This window comes from Podarcis tiliguerta, assembly GCF_965153285.1.
Source record: "Podarcis tiliguerta genome assembly, chromosome: 10".
NCBI lineage: Eukaryota > Metazoa > Chordata > Lepidosauria > Squamata > Lacertidae > Podarcis > Podarcis tiliguerta.
Genome location: NC_139543.1, coordinates 19,732,078 through 19,752,909, shown reverse-complemented (window position 1 = coordinate 19,752,909; position 20,832 = coordinate 19,732,078). Strand labels below are relative to the sequence as shown.

The 20,832-nt window shown below is 44.1% G+C and overlaps 1 protein-coding gene across 1 annotated transcript in view; it reads left to right on the top strand.

Moving 5' to 3' along the window:
- Positions 1-20,832, top strand: part of CPED1 (cadherin like and PC-esterase domain containing 1) — a gene marked incomplete at its 5' end in the record, with an annotated part of 114,069 nt that overhangs the window by 47,571 nt on the left and 45,666 nt on the right. Inside the window, 12 exons of the mRNA XM_083399502.1 lie at positions 3,330-3,465; positions 4,731-4,887; positions 5,366-5,508; positions 6,453-6,525; positions 7,084-7,251; positions 9,070-9,174; positions 9,889-10,058; positions 11,568-11,624; positions 13,320-13,384; positions 15,518-15,562; positions 16,724-16,910; positions 18,665-18,833. Of these exons, the coding sequence (XP_083255628.1) occupies positions 3,330-3,465; positions 4,731-4,887; positions 5,366-5,508; positions 6,453-6,525; positions 7,084-7,251; positions 9,070-9,174; positions 9,889-10,058; positions 11,568-11,624; positions 13,320-13,384; positions 15,518-15,562; positions 16,724-16,910; positions 18,665-18,833 (1,475 nt within the window). The remainder of the gene's footprint in view (positions 1-3,329; positions 3,466-4,730; positions 4,888-5,365; positions 5,509-6,452; positions 6,526-7,083; positions 7,252-9,069; positions 9,175-9,888; positions 10,059-11,567; positions 11,625-13,319; positions 13,385-15,517; positions 15,563-16,723; positions 16,911-18,664; positions 18,834-20,832) is intronic.

Genomic DNA, 20,832 nt, shown 5'->3' with positions numbered 1-20,832 from the left:
GAGCTGCTCTGGTTCGCCAGAAGTGGCTTAGCCATGCTGGCCACATGACCCGGGAGCTGTACACCAACGCCCTTGGCCAATAAAGCGAGATGAGCACGCAACCCCAAAGTTGGTCACGACTGGACCTAATGGTCAGGGGACCCTTTACCTTTACCTAGGAGCCACATCAAAAGAAAGGAAAGATTTATCCAGCCTCTGACTACTTTCTTAGTGCTCTGGCTTTCTCTATGCTAACTGGTGCAAGCAAACTTGGAAACCTCAGTATTCCCCTAATTCACTTCCCAAAGCAAAGACAGACCATCACTTACCCAGGTGCTCTTGAGTGATTATGTCATTGCTCCTGTTCTGAAATAAGTCCTGTTGTTCATGGTATAGCATGGCAGTACAGTGGTACCTTGGGTTAAATAAGCTTCAGGTTACATACGCTTCAGATTACAGACTCCGCTAACCCAGAAATATTATCTTGGGTTAAGAACTTTGCTTCAGGATGAGAACAGAAATAGGCTGCGGACGACAGCGGGAGGCCCCATTAGCTAAAGTGGTGCTTCAGGTTAAGAACAGACCTCCAGAACGAATTAAGTACTTAACCCGAGGTACCACTGTAATAATCATAACTGTAATCAGATCGTTGTGGCCTTGTATGCATCTGCCAATGTACTTTGGAATGTGCATTCTTTTGAATAATATTTTGTCACCAATTCCTTATTCCTGTGCAATAATTAGACATCCTGCAGCCTCAATTATGTTCTTAGATGGGCATATTGAAATAAAGTGCATCTGTTTAAGTAGAAGTTATATTAATCACTTAATAAGCTTAGAACTGTGTGGTCTCATGCTAAGTAATGAGATCTGGGAATAATAAGAACAGCTTGACTTCTCTCTTAAGCATTAAGAAATGTCTAAAAATGGACTTTGCTGCAGTTAATAAAAAGCCACGCCACATATGAACAAAAAAGGCTTTGTCACACAAGCGTTGGGAAGGGAAAGGGAGAGCACGCCCTCTACTGGCAGATCTCATTACAATACCTTCGCAGGTTCATCACTGTAGATAACTTCTGTGAAGCAATTTATTGGTGCTATACCGGAAGCATTTAATTCAACTGATTGGCAGCATTCCATCGATTCGATTACTTATGTAAAACGCCGGATATGTTCACTTCCTATCCCACCATTTTGTGCAATGTGTAAAGCATATCATAAGCCCCATCGTGGAAATATATGACTCTTTCAGCCTTACCTTGTTTACTTACCAAGGTGTTCGGTGGAGCTTACTCTCAGGAAAGTGTGCATATCGGATCACAGCCTCAAGAACGTAATTGTGGGTTTAACCATTTCAAGGAATTTGGGTATGCCAAACTTTCCCTGGTTTTTTTTCTGAATGGGTGCAATCAGCTGCGTGCTTATTTCAGAATAGATCCCATTAAGGTCAGTGGGACCTATAACCCAGTCCAATGGATATTTAATTATAAGTCAGCTAAACTTTTGTTGTGCTAGCCAAAGGCCATGGCATCATCCGAAGTAAGGGAGTGGGAAAAACAGCAGTCGCTACATTTGCAGTGAAACCATGATCAGATCCACTGAAATTTCTTACTTTTTCTTTTTTCTTTTCTTTCTTAGGTCTTTTTCTCAGCCTACTCTCTGTTTTTTTAACGAATTTATTTATTTGGTTTTTCAGATTAAAGTTTTACAATCACATCTCCAACATACAACATAAAAACAAGATTCCAAAGAATCTCCTGGACTTCCCTCCACCCCTTTGTGGGTCCTACTTTTAATCATTTCCTCCTACATCTTTTATGACAATCCAAACCTTTCACATCTCCATTATTTCCAAAATTCACCATTAAACTAGAAGTGTTATTCCAATCCTACTAACGATTTCAGCTGTTTACAGTGTTTTCCAGGATAAATTATAAATTTTCCTTATTACTTATTAAAATTTTGGTCTTCCTGATTTCTTATTCTTCTGGTCATTTTTGCCATTTCGGCATAATCCATCAACTTGATCTGCCATTCTTCTCTGATCGGGACTTGATCTACTTCCCATCCCTGGGCCCATAACATCTGCACAGCTGTGATCATACATAAATATAGTCCATTGGGATTTCAGCACCTAAAATCCCTAAAAGAAAGGCTTTGGGGTTTTTAGAAAAAGTTACTTTAAACATTTCCCCCCCAATGCATTATATATCATATCCACCGAAATTTCTTATTAAACAGAATAAAAAGTAATTCTCAGATAAAATGTGCAAATTAGATCTCAGAGTCGCCATTGCAATTGACCGTTAATTATAAGAGTGTTTGTAGAATCATAGAAGTGTAGAGTCCAACCCCCTGCAATGCAGCTATCTTTTGCCCAAGGTGGGGCTTGAACCCGCAACACTAAGATTAAGAGTCTAGTGCTCTACCGACTAAGCTATCCCAGCAGTTACTGCCACAGCCACCTCTGCCTTCATCCAGCCCCCACCTGCCTGCTACCTTTCTTATATCCAGTCCAAGGAGTGGCACTGCTTATCAGCTTTGTCTTCCTTTGTCTCAGTGCTGCCCTTGCAGAACTCAGGATGGAGGGAGATGGGGACAAAGCTAGAATTAGTGGGCTCTGCATGTCGTTGACTCTGGCTCCACTTCATGTTGGCCTCCCTGTCTTCTTCCACATCAGTTTCACTGAGCATCAGCCACCACAGATGGTCTTGGAAGACCAACACATTCCCACTTTGAAATAAGTTAAGCCTATAAGCACCTGATGCTGGGACGCGGGTGGCGCTGTGGGTAAAAGCCTCAGCGCCTAGGGCTAGCTGATTGAAAGGTCGGCGGTTCGAATTCCCGCTCCCGTTGCTCGGTCCCAGCGCCTGTCAGGTGCAAGTAGATAAATAGGGACCACTTACCAGCAGGAAGGTAAACGGCGTTTCCGTGTGTGGCTCTGGCTCGCCAGAGCAGCGATGTCACGCTGGCCACGTGACCCGGAAGTGTCTCCTGACAGCGCTGGCCCCCGGCCTCTTGAGTGAGATGGGTGCACAACCCTAGAGTCTGTCAAGACTGGCCCGTACGGGCAGGGGTACCTTTACCTTTATAAGGACCTGACAAAGTGTCTGAAAATCTTCCACCACTGGAAATCTTATATAAGCCACTCTGCGTCTCCTGTAAGAAGAACATGGCATGAGCATAATAAATAAAATGTAAGAAGGTGGAATAATAAAGCACTCTGTGTACACGGAGAAACATTACAGCAGAAAATAATAACAAAACATTGCAGTTCCCGAAAAGAGAGGCGCTAGCTACTTTAACAATCTTCTCGTTTTCGTTCCTTCTCCAACTTGATGTTGTTTCAGATGTGCATCTTCCAGTTGCCCTTTCTGCTTGCCCCGAATCAAACATTGTACCTCTTCATACCATGAAGTCCCAAGATGATAACAGAAGGGCAAGTTTTACACAAATGTTGCATCGGCCGATCGAGAACGCTCAGCAGTAAGAGACTGGTTTTCTGTTCTTAATAACTGCGTCCGCATGGGTTGAACTAGATGTTACAATTTTCCCGTGATGTATTTGGATTCATTTACGGTGCCAGTTCTGGAACTGGAAGGGGTATTTGCAAGGAACCGTTCCCTAAACAAGGCTGCCTTCAGATGTCAGATAGTTGTTTATCTCCTTGACATCTGAAGGAAGGGCGTTCCACAGGGCGGGTGCCACTACCGAGAAGGCCCTCTGCCTGGTTCCCTGTAACCTCACTTCTGGCAGGGAGCGAACAACCAGAAGGCCCTCGGAGCTGAATGATGGGGGTGGAGATGCTCCTTCAGGTATACTGGGCCGAGGCCGTTTATGGCTTTAGAGGTCAGCACCAACACTTTGAATTGTGCTGGGAAACATACTGGGAGCCAATGTAGGTCTTTCAGGACCTGTGTTATACTGAACTATAGTGAAATATTACGTGAATGAGCCTATCCTCGTTCCATGCTCACATGCAGCAGGTTATGGGTGACCAGGGCGTGTGACATCATGACGTTACACGCACACACACACACACCGGCCTCAGAACCAGACCTCCAGTCCCACTGAAAGTCAGGTTCCGAGACCTTAGAAAGCATCTCTGTGGTCTTGTGAGGCCTCGGAGGTGACTTCCGGTGCTTAGTGAGGCACCAGAGGTTGCGTCGTGGGCCCCACAGTGTAGGTACTGAGCACCCACAACAAAAAATTTGTGGATGCTCGGGCACCCAGAGCCCCCTATAGTTGGCGCCCCTGCTCACACGCAACTAATTTTCTCTCCCCCCATTGTTGTGGCTGCAAGGAGAACATCTGAGGCTTTCGATTCTGCTTTTGTTCAATCACAACTTGTCATGTCATCTGAACGGACAAAACTGTGGCTAATGTTAACTATGGCTTGCATTAAGCAAGCAAATATTGACCGTATGGCTAAACTGGTGTTTAGCATAGTGTCAAAATGTGGCCGGTGTGTCCAAATTGGAGCATGCTGTTTCTACAAGGCTTTGGGTGTATATTGCTGCTATGTGAAATGGAGGGCGAAGGTTGGTGTCTGAATTGTGCAGTGAGATATTTTCAAAACTATGGGTCCTCAGAAGGTGGGGTACCATTTTGGCTCCATTTCAGCAGGAAAATGTTTGGACCAGTACTGAGGAATATAATGGGAAGCATTTTTGTGCCAGTTAAACAGGAAGGGAAGAACTTTTGATAGAAAGGAAGCAGTCCTTGCCTAACATTGTGCTGTCATTTTCCAGGCATCCGTCACCCGCTAAAGACACCTTTAAAATTCAAGACATTTCAGTCATCATCAAAGTGTACGTGCTGGTGACCTCTTTAACACCTCTGCGGGCATTCATTCATTCAACTGCTGTCGTCTGGTATCCGCCCAAGAAGAAGCACTTTTCAGTCAAGGTAAGCCTGTGCTTTCATCTTCATTTCAGTTTTATTACCAAAGAGTTTGAAAAACGCTTGGTTTGTTTTATTTCCCCACTTGTGTAAGAAGCTCTTTGCATCTTATCCACCGTGCACCGAAATGAAAGTTGACTTTATAAATGCATGGGTGAGAATGCTCAGATTTTGAAATCAGCTAGAGATGTGCTGAATACAATAGGACAATCTCTTTCTTTTTTTAAAGTCCCCACCCATGTTTTTCTCTGTCTATCATTTTCACCCTTTTAGACTTTGACCGGATAGTGGTACAGCCAGTTCCTTCAGCATCCGGTAGATGCTGATAGTATGTTTGGGTCCTTATTTCAGCCAGACTGCATATTACAGATATAATCTTGGATCCCATCTCTTGCTGGGCTTCACGAATTTCATGAAGATGAAGAAATGCAACATAATTCAGGGTTTTGAAAACTCCTGCATTTTGTTTCCTTTTCATTTGCAGCTGCAAGCCTTTTTCGAAACAGTCTTGAAAGGCAGCTCCCCACAGCAGGCGCTGGAGGACATGAAAGAAGCAATAACCAAACTCTTATTGATAACTGAGGTTTTAAGTGAAGCCCCTTCTTCCGGACCAAAGGCCTCCAGCCAGTAAGGAGACTGAAGCACACAAATTGAAATAAGCTGAATTTTCTTAGAGATGCTCTTTGGAATATGAGGGTGCCTTGAATCTGGGACATAATGGAGCCATGTAGCTTTGCCTTGATGGGTTTCTTTGAACGCTCAGAGTCTAAAACAGGGATAGATACAGAAAGAAGTATCTGTTGGTAAGGAGAAAGACTTCTTTTTAAAAAAGACATCTTCTTGGAATCTGCTATCTGAAGCCACTGAACACTTTCCGAGGTGTTTTGTTCCTTCCTGGTTAAATATTGTTGCAGGCAACCCCAATCTCTGAGCGGTGCAAGATTCCAGGGTTTCCGGGCTCAGTTTCCTCTGAATGAGGGTCAGCGGAGATTGTGGTGTCTTTATAATATATGGTTTATTTACACATATATACAACTTGAGCCTACAGCGGAGGGGCTCACAGCCTCAATGCCCCAAGAGGCTCTTGCTTCTCCTATTGCCCCTGCCTTCGATTCTGGCAGAAATCAGACATGGCTCTCACTCTTTGCCTTCTCAGCCTGCTGCCTTGCTACCAGCTTCCAGTTTCTAGTTCACATAATTCGACTCTCAGTTCTGGCCTTTGTCTTTCTAACTCCCAGCGAATTGAAGGAGGGGCCCCCACCCATTTGCTGTCTGGCACAGAGTCACTTCCTTTGTTACCTTAATGGCCCATAGTTAGAGGGCCATTATCTCTCCAGGAAGCTAGCCTGGCTGTTCCAGGATTTGAATCCTGGTTTCATGCATACAATCTATCTCCACCCCCTCTACAAAAAACAAAACCCCTCGTAACAGTATTACTCACAGGTCAGTCATTCAAATGGGAAAAGAGGGCTTTCTGAGAGAGAGACGGAGTGCGTTTTGAAATCTGTATCTTAGGTCATTGCCTCCTTTGAAGACAGAACCAACTCTTCATTTCTGTCATCTTACTTCAGGTGCAGTTCCTGCTTTCAGATGCTAACCTTTGACGTTGGGCTCAGCCGCTCTATGGATCCGGTTATTCTTGAGGTAAGCAAGCGTCGGCAGCATTTCCCCACAAGAGCAGCTGCCTGTGGCTAAACGAGAGGAAATCCTATAGAAATTCCCAGTAAAGTTTCCTTATACAGTGGTACCTCGGGTTAAGTACTTAATTCGTTCCGGAGGTCCGTACTTAACCTGAAACCTGAAACTGTTCTTAACCCGAAGCACCACTTTAGCTAATGGGGCCTCCTGCTGCTGCCGCGCTACCGGAGCACGATTTCTGTTCTCATCCTGAAGCAAAGTTCTTAACCTGAAGCAATATTTCTGGGTTAGCAGAGTCTGTAACCTGAAGTGTATGTAACCTGAAGCGTATGTAACCCGAGGTACCACTGTACTGCAGAAACCACGGTGCTTTAAAGCATCACACTGGAACGGTGAACATAAAAGTAAACCCAGAAACAGTGACGTGAAACACCTTTTCTGTTCTGATAAACAAGCCCAGATGGATTCCATATTCTTGGTCAAACTGTAGGTACTGAGAGCAGTGCACTTGATAAATATTCATCTCCGAATGAGTTAATAACCTTAAGTTAATAACCTTCCTAGGTACATGAACACTTTGATTTTCAAGCTGACGGAGAGTTGGATTTTCAGGACCAAACTGTTAAAGAAACTGTTCTTGGAGATACTTTCAGAATTCTCTTATCAAATCAGTCATCTTCCTCTACTTTCTTTGAGGCTTTGCAGAACATTTACCGATCAACAGGGATGAAGGTATTGGTAGATCTGTTTATCTAATATTTATTACACTTAATTAGTCGCTTTTTAAAAAAAAAAAACAATCTGATCACCCTGTAAAACATCTGTGCTTTTCTGTGTTTGTTCAGCATAAGAATAAGGCCTGCCAATCCAGCCACTTCTTCCTCAAAAATCCTCTGCTACTCTCAACCAGGTTTAACTTGGCACCAGTGTTAACCATGGTTAATGTTAATGGTACTCTATTTTAACTCAGAGGTGGGTCATGTCTTGTGCTATGAGGCAGAGATATGAGGTTCCAGAAACATGCTGCTGGCATGATGTAGAATCTCATAAGTTCAGAGAGTATGCTCACCCTGTTTCTAGTATTCTGTTTATCCTGAACATGGTTTGCATTCTTTTATTCTATGAAAAAAAATCATTTGGCCTTCTTCAACAGGCAGGAGAAGTTAGGAAAGTATAGGCTGACAACCCTCCAAACTATGGACCATTTCAGCCTATCCTATATATCTCGGATGGCTCAGTCAGCACAGCATGAGACTCTTAATCTGGATTCAAGCTCCATGCTGGGCAAAAAGATTCCTGCATTGCAGGGGCTTGGACTAGATGACCATCGTGGTCCCTTCCAACTCTATGATTCTAGGATGTATTTGCAGCTGTGCCTCCAATATCCCAATCCGAAACTCACTTACTTGATTTCAGCTGGCAGAACCAAACCATACACTTAAAGCACACCAGTACACATTTACTTACAGTGGGGATGCAGGTGGCGCTATAGTGTAAACCACTGACCCTCTTGGGCTTGCTGATCAGAAGGTCAATGGTTCAAATCCCCATGATGGAGTGAGCTCCTGTTACTCTGTCCCAGCTCCTACCAACCTAGCAGTTCAAAAGCATGCCAGTGCAAGTAGATAAATAGGTACCACTGTGGTGGGAAGGTAAACAGCATTTCCGTGCACTCTGGCTTCCATCACAGTGTTCTGTTGTGCCAGAAGTAGTTTAGTCATGCTGGCCACATGACCTGGAAAGCTGTCTGTGGACAAATGCCTGCTTCATCGGCCTGAAAGCGAGATGAGCGCCTGTTATGTACTAAGCTTGGATCCTAGAATAATAGGCAGGTAGGATCCTAAAATGCAACAACCTGATTGGCCTTCAGGAGCAGCCCAATTAGACCCCAGGAGGAAGTTAATCAGCCTATTAGGCCAGCAGGATACTAGGATGCAGCAGCAGCCAATCAGGCGCCAGGAGGGAAACATAATCAACCAATCAGATGGTACTCATTTGGTAAATAATGTATATCAAGCCTGAGGTTTTGGGGGAAATCAATCACTGTTGCTATGAGCTGAAATAAAGAGCATGAAATCCCTACTCGACTCTGAGTATATTTCAGCACCGCAACCCTGTAGTCACTCTTGATTCCTTGACCTTCTTACCTTACACATTTACAAAACATGACTGCCAGCAAAGAAATATGGGAGCTATAGTTTGTTAAGAATGCTGGGAATTGTTGCTCTGTGAGGGGGTAACTCACAGCATTCTTTAGGGGGAAAGTTGTGTGTTTGAAATATGTGTTGGTCCTTAAAAGTATTATTATGGAGCTGTCCAGTGAGGCAATGCAAGGTGGATTTCTTCTGGATGTTGTGGTCATTAGGCATGTGTCCATCTTCTAGCTGTTTGCCAGCAAAGGACAAGTTTATAAAACCGACAGATTCAAGTGATAAAGCTTTTTATTGGTCAGGGTGCCAGTAGCAGAGAGCTGTCTGCCTCAGAACACTAATTTGCCTTAGGACCTAAGGCTTCCCCTACTTCCTATGATCTTCTGCTTTCCTTTCACAGCAAGAGCATCTCCCAAAGGAATCTGACCATTGTCTAACTTTAGAAGAACTAAACCCACTGATCAATTTTGTAAAAGAGCTGCAGAATCTAGGACAATACGAAGTGGTAAGCCAACATTTGTGGGTTTGTATTATAGCAAGTCTTCTTTGTCAATGCGAACATTTCCCCACATACCTTTGATACGATTTTTATTCACCAGAGCAGGAAGAAAGAAAATAGGGGGAAATATGTCTTATTTTTATTTAACGAGTAAGAGATACAAAGACTTATCAGCGTGTACTTATAATTTCACAAGGGCCGCATAATGTTGAATTAAATATTTTAGTGTGACGGCACCTATCATTTCGACCTCCCTGCCCATTGACATTAAACAGGCACTCTCACTATCATTTTTTATGCCAGCTGATTTTTTATTTCAACCTACACAGTTGTATAATTTAGTTAGCTACATTTGCTTTAAAAGATTTACCGATTTTGCGTTCTATTGATAATTATTTACGTAAACAGCTTGTGGCTTTAACTGGTTTATTGGTAATTAAACTATGTACACTACATAAACAACTATCTGACTTTTAGAAGACATCTGAAGGCAGCCCCGTTTAGGGAAGTTTTTAGTGTTTGATGGTTTTATTGTGTTTTTAATGTTCTGTTGGAAGCCGTCCAGAGTGGCTGGGGAGGCCTGGCCAGATGGGTGGGGTATAAGTAATGTTGTTGTTGTTGTTGAGTTTTATGATTAAGCAGTCTATAAATATTTCTACAACTATAAATCAACTGCATGTCTTTACTAATCTGATCCACATTCACTTTTTTTCCTTTCAGCTGTTCCCCTCCACTGTTCCCAAGACCCATTTTTTGATGCATGACCTTTATCGTATGGTGAATCCGGGGGAAAAACTTGGCTCGATCCTGGCTTTGCATTGGCTCCTTTCAAATTTACTTGAACAGTTGCACGTCATTAACAAAGTACCAAGTGCCAACCTTCCAAAGGGGTAAGGTGGCAATTTGATCCTATTTCTGGGTTTGGAGATTGATTCCATGAAAAGATGACAACCCTTCGGACTTCTGCAATGGCACACTTCATTGCATCAAATCATACAGTTTGAAAGGACCCCTAGGGTCATCTAGTCAATTATAAATACAAATACCTTTCTTGGCATTAAAACATTTCAAAACACTAGGATAAATTTAAAATGGACAGGAGTGAGACTGTCGAGGATCACAAGGTCCTCAATTGTTCTGCTTCACCCTATCTATTCCCTAGAGCAGGAGTAGGCAAACTAAGGCCCAGGGGCCGGATCCAGTTCAATCGCCTTCTAAATCTGGCCTGCGGACCATCCGGGAATCAGCGTGTTTTTACATGAGTAGAATGTGTCCTTTCATTTAAAATACATCTCTGGGTTATTTGTGGGTCATAGGAATTCATTCATTATTCCCCCCCCCCAAAAAAAATTAGTCTGGCCCCCCCACAAGGTCTGAGAGACAGTGGACCAGCCCCCTGCTGAAAAAGATTGCTGACCCCTGCCCTAGAGACATGATTCATTAAGAACCCTTTCGGATAAGATGGAGGTTAAAAAGGAAGCCACTGGGGCAGTAACGTTCTTGTCCCTATTTGCTAGGAGGAACCTCATTTGGCTTTCTCTCATAGCTGTGGGTCGCAGGTCCAATGTCTTGCTCAGCATCTGGTTCAGCCCCCTGCAATCCCAGGAATCCTGCGCACAGCTATCCCTGGGTAGCTTGAAACCATTTCTAGTTAACAGCCAGATACACTCACCCATTACAGTGGTACCTCACAAGACGAATGCCTCGCAAGATGAAAAACTCGCAGGACGAAAGAGTTTTTTGTTTTTTGAGTTGCTTTGCAAGACGAATTTCCCTATGGGCTTGCTTTGCAAGACGAAAACGTCTTGCGCCTTTTTCTTAAAACTGTCAATGCATTCCTATGGGAAACCGTCAATGCATTTCCTATGGGAAACTGTGCTTCGCAAGACGAAAAATTCACAAGACGAAAAAACTCGCAGAATGAATTAATTTCGTCTTGCGAGGCACCACTGTATATAGCAATATCCAGTAATCAGCGTGTTTTTACATGAGTAGAATGTGTCCTTTCATTTAAAATGCATCTCTGGGTTATTTGTGAATAATATCTCCCGTTAGAGTGAACGAGCAGTTTTCCCACAATTCACATTGTAGTGGGGGATGGGTTTGTGTGTGAAATCAGGAAGTAGAGTGGTCATGACCACATTTGGCTTTGGCTTATTACCCACAAAGGAATGCAGCTCACTCCTATAAGATAGCAATTATTGATAATGTCTATAGTATATGTGTAAGACAAGAAGAATGCCCTAGGATCCATGTGATTTGGTTCTGTAAATCACATTTCTAATATTAGACCAATGTTTCTTTGCAACTGGGCAACGCAAAGATGTTCCTGTTCAGTCCTTATACTTCTAGCACTATGAATCAAGCACTTTTAAGAATTATTTACTCTTTTTCCACAGGCAAAACAAGGATTCCAGAAATGTGCCTTGGATGAAAACCAAATGGTCAAGCCTTAGGTGAGAATTTAAAAGCATGTGTTTATATGTGCTAAAAGTTGCCCAGAGTTGTTGGGGAAACCCAGCGGGGAAGAAGAAGAAGAAGAAGAAGAAGAAGAAGAAGAAGAAGAAAGCAAATTTTTAAGCAACACTTGTTCTTATTTTGTGTTTTTATCTTGTATTTTTATACTGTGAACTGCCCTGAGATCTATTGATGGAGGGTGGTATATAATGATGATGATGATGATGATGTAAATGACCCCTGGGTGGTTGTCCAGTCAGAAGTGACTATGGTGTACAGACCTCATCTTGCTTCAGGCCGAGGGAGCCGGCGTTGGTCCGCAGACAGCTTTCTGGGTCATGTGGCCAGCAGGACTAAACTGCTTCTGGCACAACAGAACACCATGATGGAAACCATAGTGCACAGAAATGGCATTTACCTTCCTGCCACAGTGGTACCTATTTTTCTACTTGCACTGGCTGGGATGGAGCAACGGGAGCTCACCCTGCTGCGGGGATTTGAACCGCCAACATTCTGATCAGCAAGCCCAAGAGGCTCGGTGGTTTAGACCACAGCGCCATCCACATCCCTGATAATAATAATAAAAAAAATAAACAGTTGCATGAGCACCTTGGGAGAACCAGTGCCAAGGGAATAATGGGCACAGATACAGTCACCATACAGCCTCCGTTTGCATCAGCTGAGTGTATACAAACCTCTCCTACAAGTCCTGTTGAATTGAGTGGGGGTTGCACAGCAGCAAGTCCCTCCTAGGGAACTTTATTTGTTTGCTTCTATGAATCATTTGGGACGCGGGTGGCACTGTGGGTAAAAGCCTCAGCGCCTAGGGCTTGCCGATCCAAAGGTCGGCGGTTCGAATCCCCGCGGCGGGGTGCGCTCCCGTTGTTCGGTCCCAGCGCCTGCCAACCTAGCAGTTCGAAAGCACCCCCGGGGGCAAGTAGATAAATAGGGACCGCTTACTGGCGGGAAGGTAAACGGCGTTTCCGTATGCGGCTCTGGCTCGCCAGAGCAGCGATGTCACGCTGGCCACGTGACCCGGAAGTGTCTCCGGACAGCGCTGGCCCCCGGCCTCTTGAGTGAGATGGGCGCACAACCCTAGAGTCTGTCAAGACTGGCCCGTACGGGCAGGGGTACCTTTACCTTTACCTTTATGAATCATTTATCAGTAGCAGTGATTAAGGTCATCAGAATTGCGTAGCAGAATTTGATCATGCTGCCCAGCATTCAAATATTTTAGAAACTCACAAGCAGAACATGATGATGACAACTTTTTTTTGTCCCAACACTGTAGGGAAAGTCAAGCCCCTGGCAAAAACCAGCAAATGTCATTTTGCGTATGCAATGGAAACTTTTCACTGAATGAATTTTTAAACCCTTATTAATGGAATGCCATGAAAAATATATATGACCCATGCTAGATTAAATTATATTATCTTTCCCTATAAAGATTATTGAAGCAAAGACCATCTACAAAGGGCAAGCTCTAGTTCCTTTATGGGTTCCTTTACGATTCCAGATTAGCTTCTTCCATTTTATTAATGTCAGCAGTTACCAAAAGAATTCTAGTGAAAGGAAAGTGCTGGGGGGGGGTGGAGTAAGGGGGTGGGGAAGAAACCTCACACTAGTGTTGTATGCAGATGTTTTCTTTCCTTGCACTTGTTAGTTTAGAAATCTCTCTGCTTTTTCCTCATTAGGACTGGTTACTCAGAGAAGGGCGGCATGAAAACCAGATCTTCTGCAATTAGAGAAAAACATGAAGGTAATAAAGTTTGTATTCTCTCTCTCATTCTATTTGTGGGAGGGCGGGGGATCACTTATGGGCAGAGCAATATGAAGGCCATGTATTCAAACTGAAGCAGCCAAGTAAAATTGCCTCAAGGAGATTTCCATTTGCCCAGGCAGGTGCATTATGTGACCCATGAGAACAGCAAAATAACCAGACTGTACAATGGTGCTGGCATAAAATCAGGCCAAATCTTTATTGACAGCAGCAGGCAGGGCAAGGGTTGGCATGGCATTGGGTCCCAGGATAGTTAGTTGATCATTCCACAAGCCCCAGGTTACTGGAATGGTTCCGTTGGGTTTGAATCATAGAATTATAGAGTTGGAATAGACCACAAGGGCCATCGAGTCCAACCCCCTGCCAAGCAGGAAACACCATCAGAGCACTCCTGACATATGGTTGTCAAGCCTCTGCTTAAAGACCTCCAAAGAAGGAGACTCCACCACACTCCTTGGCAGCAAATTCCACTGTCGAACAGCTCTTACTGTCAGGAAGTTCTTCCTAATGTTTAGGTGGAATCTTCTTTCTTGTTTGGATTGCCCCAAACCTGTACGACGGGAGTCAGCCAGGGTTGAACCTTGCCGTGGTGCAAGCAAGCAAGGTCTCACTGGGGGACCAGGGTGCAGATTCCAACCAGGCAGATACAGAACCCACTTTTGGGTTTGCTGTGGTCAATCCTCCTCTCAGGTCCCTTATGGGGGCCCCCCATACTTTGTTGATCCTGCCCAATGCCATTTCCGCCCTCGTACAATGTTTTTCTGCCTAACAAAGGAAAGCCATAATTTCACTGAGGGAAAGGCGGAAAACCCCCCAACCAAGTGCCAATCAGCTTGGGGGGGGGGGAAATCATTTCTGGCCCTGTCAACCAGCGACCCAAAACTGCTCAGTGAAGGCTCTAACCCAAGGGTGGGTGGGCAGGAAGCTCTCAAAGCAAAATGGCTGTGAGCTCCAAGGAAAGCAGTCTTATACAGTGGTACCTCGGGTTACAGATGCTTCAGGTTACATACGCTTCAGCTTACACACTCTGCTAACCCAGAAATAGTACCTCGGGTTATGAACTTTGCTTCAGGATGAGAACAAAAATTGTGCAGTGGCGGCAGTGGGAGGCCCCATTAGCTAAAGTGGTACCTCAGGTTAAGAACAGTTTCAGTTTAAGAACGTACCTCCAGAACCAATTAAGTTCTTAACCCGAGGTAACACTGTATAGGCTTTCCCCTCCCTGCTGCAGCAAGGGCTCATGGGACAGCTTTTTCCCATGAGCCCATCACACAGAGAAGATACTGGGCAAAAAACCTTGCCCGGTATATTGCTGCAATCTATGGGCCACAGCACTGCCGGGCAAAGGTGTCCTGTGCTTATTGGGCACAAGACGGGGCTTAAAAGCAATTGCTTGAGTGTTGTCATAAATACAGATTCCATCCTGACCATTCTTGGTTATTTAGTGTGGGAAATGTGACTGTGCTGGAGCCGTGAACACACTTTGGGTGGTGCTTGCGATGTTATTACATGAGTCCCTACTTCAGCATTCTATCTCCCCTGCCTCTAAAATGGCCCCTACGCAGTGCTTTTCTTCCCTCTTTGAATAAGGCTGTCCATTTATTCCCTCTAAGGCTTCTTAGAATACGTTTAGGGAAAGTACAGTGGTACCTCGGGTTAAGAACTTAATTCGTTCTGGAGGTCCGTTCTTAACCTGAAACCCAAGGTACCACTGTACTTGTCCTTTTCTATCATATTGGTCTCTCTGTGGCTTTTGGCCGTGATTATCAGAATTGTTTTATAACTGACATGGTAGTTCTGCAGATACTGGCAGAGTCATTTGCCATGATATTTTAGGGTTGCAATACATCCCGGACATATCTGGAATACTGCAGTCCAGGGGGGAAAACATCTGGGAAAATCTGGATGTATGGCAGCCGTTTTTGCTGATTTTCCATGAAAGTAGCTCAAAAATGTTGATTTTGCCAAAACAGCTCCACAACCTTTTCCCCCCTCTAGGTTTTCATTGTTTGAAATACGGCAACCCTATGACATTTTTATTTCTTCTCAGATGCAGACGTATGTAGTAGAGGTATCACAAACCATCCTGAATTGTGTTTGTTTATCCTCTAGGTTTGCGTTTTTTAAATCTGGCTAAAGAAATACACTGCAGTCACGGTAAGTCAAACCTAAGATTTTGGCAATAGGTGGCGCTCATTCAACAAAATTGCACGCTGTATTCATATAACTCCACTTTTTGGAGGATGATTTTTGCTTTCACTAGTTGCTTGGGTAAAATAAATATTTAGGCACTGAGAAACACTAATGGTGGATTTATAGACCTATAAGGAAACAAAACATCATCTACTTTCAGTCTCCTTCTTCCAATATGGTAACTACCTTGCAAATTGATTCATTTTCAAGACTGCCATCATTAGCCACATTTTCCCTCTCATTACCCTCACAAATGTTTCAGTTAATCTGTGGGAAGATCTTTTACCACTCTAATCCATATTAATTGTTCAAAGATTTTACTACATGTGGTGCTTGGGGAAGAACCATAGAACTGCCCATCAGAAACAGTTTGGATTACAGTGGTACAGTGGTGCCCCGCAAGACGAATGCCTCGCAAGATGGAAAACCTGCAAGACGAAAGGGTTTTCCGTCTGCAGAGGCGCTTCGCAAGACGAATTTCCCTATGGGCTTGCTTCGCAAGATGAAAAATGACGAAAAATTTTGAATTTTTTTTCCGCTCCAAAACGCCTTTTCCTGAAGCGCTAAGCTGCTAAAAGCATTTTAGCAGCAAAACCGCTAATCCCCCAAGCCTTAAAAAGCCGTTTTTAGCCCTTAAATTGTCAATAGCGCTAATCCGTCAATGGGCTTGCTTCGCAAGACGAAAAAACCGCAAGACGAAAAGACCCGCGGAACGGATTCTTTTCGTCTTGTGAGGCACCACTGTACCTTGAAAGTCGAGTGGAATCAGTTCCGGAAATCCGTTCGATTTCCAGAACATTCGGAAACCAAGGCATGGTTTCTGATTGGCTGCGGGAACCTCCTGCAGCCAATTGGAAGCCATGTCAACATTCAGGTTCCAAAGAACATTCGCAAACCAGAACAATCACTTCCGGGTTGGCGGTATTCAGGAACCAAAACTCGCAAGGCGTTCAGGATCCAAGGTATGACTGTATGTAAAACCTGATTTTTTTATCCACTTTCATATGAAAAAGGGGGGAGGGGAAGCCTGACAGAAGGGAATAGAATTTGGCCAAGAATAAGGAGTCAAGCCATTGATAATGTCCAACTGCTTATTTAAAAAATTGATTTCCCTTTTTGTAACAGATAAAGATTCTCTACCTCATATCAAGCAGATCTTCACCAATCCACATTTGGATTTAAATCCTAATTTTGACCCAAAGATCAAAGAATACTACTCTGAAGTCCCATTTGATGTGGTGACAATAAAGATTAGAGCAGAACCTGCAAACTGTCGCTGTGAAGTCCATCTGGATGAGAAGAACGGACCAAGGTATTTGGGAGAGTGGGCTATTATTCAAGAGACATGGAATTAAAACACAAAGATACAAATCCTAGAGATAAGACAATGTGGGTGAAATCCAAGTGAGATGAGACTCATCAACTTTAATGGACATAAGGAGATTGATTTCAGTGGATCTGCTCCAACTATGACTTAGTTGTCTATCACTCAATAGTCTTGCCTCTTAGGAAGGCCTGCAGTAGCAGATTTCTCCATACCATCCCTAACTGGTTTGGTAGTTCACATGGAGAAGAGCTTGCTGCTTCACATGGAAGATTTGTCAGGTGAAGCAGTTTCTAAGACGCCTCTTTAAGCAGTTTGCTCCAATAAATTGGCCCTGATGCTATGGTGCTCTTCATATGACTTGATGTATAGGGACGTGGATGGCGCTGTGGTCTAAACCACTGAGCCTCTTGCGCTTGCCGATCAGTAGGTTGGTGATTCGAATCCCTGCGACGGAGTGAGCTTCCATTGCTCTGTCCCAGCTCCTGCCAACCTAGCAGTTCGAATGCACGCCAGTGCAAGCAGATAAATAGGTACCATTGCGGCGGGAAGGTAAATGGCGTTTCCATGCGTCACAGTGTTCTGTTGCACCAGAAGCAGTTTAGTAATGTTGCCACATGACCCAGAAATCTGTCTGTGGACAAATGCCGGCTCCCTTCGCCTGAAAGCGAGATGAGCACTGCAACCCCATAGTCACCTTTCACTGGACTTAACTGTCTGGGGGTCCTTTACCTTTTTTTACCTATGACTTGATGTGTATGCAGATTTGCTGCAGCAGGCTTTGACCTGGGTATGTTAATGACTCTACAATCCCTATGCATGTACAAGTTGCAGAACAGGTACACTGTGTACATAGCCCAGAGCCCTCCAGAAACAAGGTTCCCAGCTATGCAATAATGAGCCCAGTTTTCATCACGCTGTAGACTTGTACCCATGTCCAATTGGGTCAGAACTGGTTGTGGACGCGTAGATTGGGGAATGGGGCTTGCTGCCATGCTCTTCCTCTCCATTATGTACATGTATGCTCATTCAGTAACATGAACAATGCTTTGTAGTGAAATCATGCAGATTGCTAAAGGTAGGAACCAAAATATGCTCTACACCTGTGTTTTAGGAACTTAAATAAACCTCTCTGCTGAAAACCATGGAGATCTCAAATCCAGACATATAGAGCTGAAAGAGCATTGGGAATGTTAATGAGAACAGGGGGCAGAAAGTCAAAGTTGCATGCCATCAGATAAACCTTCAGTTCATCTATACAGTGGTGCCCCACAAGACGAATGCCTCGCAAGATGGAAAACCTGCAAGACGAAAGGGTTTTCCGTTTGCAGAGGCACTTCGCAAGACGAATTTCCCTATGGGCTTGCTTCGCAAGACGAAAAATGACGGGGGAAAAAATGAATTTTTTCCCCGCTCCAAAACCCCTTATTTTGAATCGCTAAGCTGCTAAAAGCATTTTAGCAGCAAAACCGCTAATCTCCCAAGCGTTAAAAAGCCGTTTTTAGCCCTTAAAATGTCAATAGCGCTAATAGCGCTACTCCGTCAATGGGCTTGCTTCGCAAGCCGAAAAAACCGCAAGACGAAAAGACCCGCGGAACGGATTCTTTTCGTCTTGCGAGGCACCACTGTAATCCTAAAAAAAAAACTTAAAAGTTTTTATGGCCTCTGATGAGAAGCTATAAAGTGCACAGGTTGCTCTACTTTTCACTGATATTTTTTTGCTATTGTGCTTTTTTCAACAGTGTTGCAAATTACCCTCTTGGACTAGGAATAAACAGAATAAATATCCTGGTAACAGATAGATCTCAATCACTCCACGAGGTTGTGAGCATGTACAAAATCATCATTTACCGAGAAGACCGCCCAAGCTTGCCATTGTTTGACGACTTTATGGTGTGTGGCTTTGTGCAGGTACGGTTTGATTTTGTGGAATAGTAGTAGTAATTTCTCATGTACAACCCTTGTCGCTTCAGGCATTCTTCTGCAGCAAAGGAATCATATAATAATGTTTAATATAATATATTATATAATGTAATATATTGTCTGTGGATCACATGTTTTCACTTGCCTCTGCAGTTTCTGTCAATCCTTTCTTCTTCTTCCTGGGCCACATTTCTCAGTTCCAAACTGCTTCAGAGGCTTCCTAATTTTGCAAGTCCGCAAAAGCAGCTCCCAAGTGCATGTGGATGATTCCGTGCTTGGATAGTCCCTATTATGTCTGTCCATACTGCAACAGTAGGGCATGTAATTTGCAACCGATCATAGAATCATAGAATTCCAAACAGTTCCAGGTTAATAATAATAATAATAATAATAATAATTAATAAATAAATAATTTATGCCCCACCCATCTGGCTCATAGCTGTCAACTTAAGGATTTGAAAATAAGGGACCAGCAGCCTCAAAAATAAGGGATCAGCAGCCAAAATAAGGGATTTTCCGAACACAGGTATGTTCAACTTCTGAGCCCCTCCGAGCCAAAGGCAGAAAGCCCAGCCAGCAGCGAAACGAAGCCTCAAGTGGTGGTCCCTACAGCGCAGCAACCCAGCAAAGGGGATGCAGCAAGGAAAACCACCGTCACCTCTCTGCTGGGAAGTGCTGAGCAAAGGCGAGTCCCCAGGCAATGCAGCTGATTTGATCGGCACAAAGCATGCAAGCTCCACCCCCCAGTCATTCTTAGACTCCTTATTGGGTGAGCAACGCAGCCAAGCAACACAGTTGGAGCCTCTATCCTCCCTGGCCGGCAGACAGGGAGGGAGAGGAGCTGCTTCCTTTGAAACCCGGGAAATTTAAGGGACATCATCAATAAGGGACAGCAGCGGGACATGGCGCTTGGATACGGGACTTTCCCGCCAAATAAGGGACGGTTGAGAGCTATGATATGGGTGGGTTTTCCCAGCCACTCTGCGCAGCTCCCAACAGAATATTAAAAACACGATAAAACATCAAACATTAAAAACTTCCCTAAACAGATGTTTTCTAAAAGTCAGATAGTTGTTTATTTCTTTGACATTTGATGGGAGGGCGTTCCACAGGGCGGGCACCACTACAGAGAAGGCCCTCTGCCTTGTTCCCTGTAACCTCACATCTCACAGTGATGGATCCGCCAGAATGCCCTCAGCGCTGGATCTCAGTGTCTGGGCTGAACGATGGGGGTGGAGAAGCTCCTTCAGGTATACATGGCCGAGTGTATTTAGGGCTTTAAAGGTCAGCACCAACACTTTGAATTGTGCTCGGAAATGTACTGGGAGCCAATGTAGGTCTTTCAGGACTGGTGTTATGTGGTCTCGGCGGCCACTCCCAGTCACCAGTCTAGCTGCCGCATTCTGGATTAGTTGTAGTTTCCGGGTCACCTTCAAAGGTAGCCCCACGTAGAGCGCATTGCAGTAGTCCAAGCAGACCACTGTCAGAACAGGATGCTGAACTAGATGAGCCATTGGCCTGATCCAGGAGCCTCTTCTTATGTTCTAATGGTCCGACTTGATACAAGGCAGATTCTTGTGCCATTTCTTCAAAACTCGCTCACTGTGCAGGTGAAACCATAAGAGAGGCCGGAGGGAAGGCGTCACCTTACTAGCCATTTTATGAAAGTGATTGACTTTTGGTTAATACATATACCGTATTTTTTGCTCTATAAGACTCACTTTTTCCCTCCTAAAAAGTAAGGGGAAACGTGTGTGCGTCTTATGGAGCGAATACAGGCTGCACAGCTATCCCAGAAGCCAGAAGAGCAAGAGGGATCGCTGCTTTCACAGCACAGCGATCACTCTTGCTGTTCTGGCTTCTGAGATTCAGATTTATTTTTTTCTTGTTTTCCTCCTCCAAAAACTAGGTGCGTCTTGTGGTCTGGTGCGTCTTATAGAGCGAAAAATACGGTACTTCAATGTCCAAACGTTGCTTCAGTTCAAAT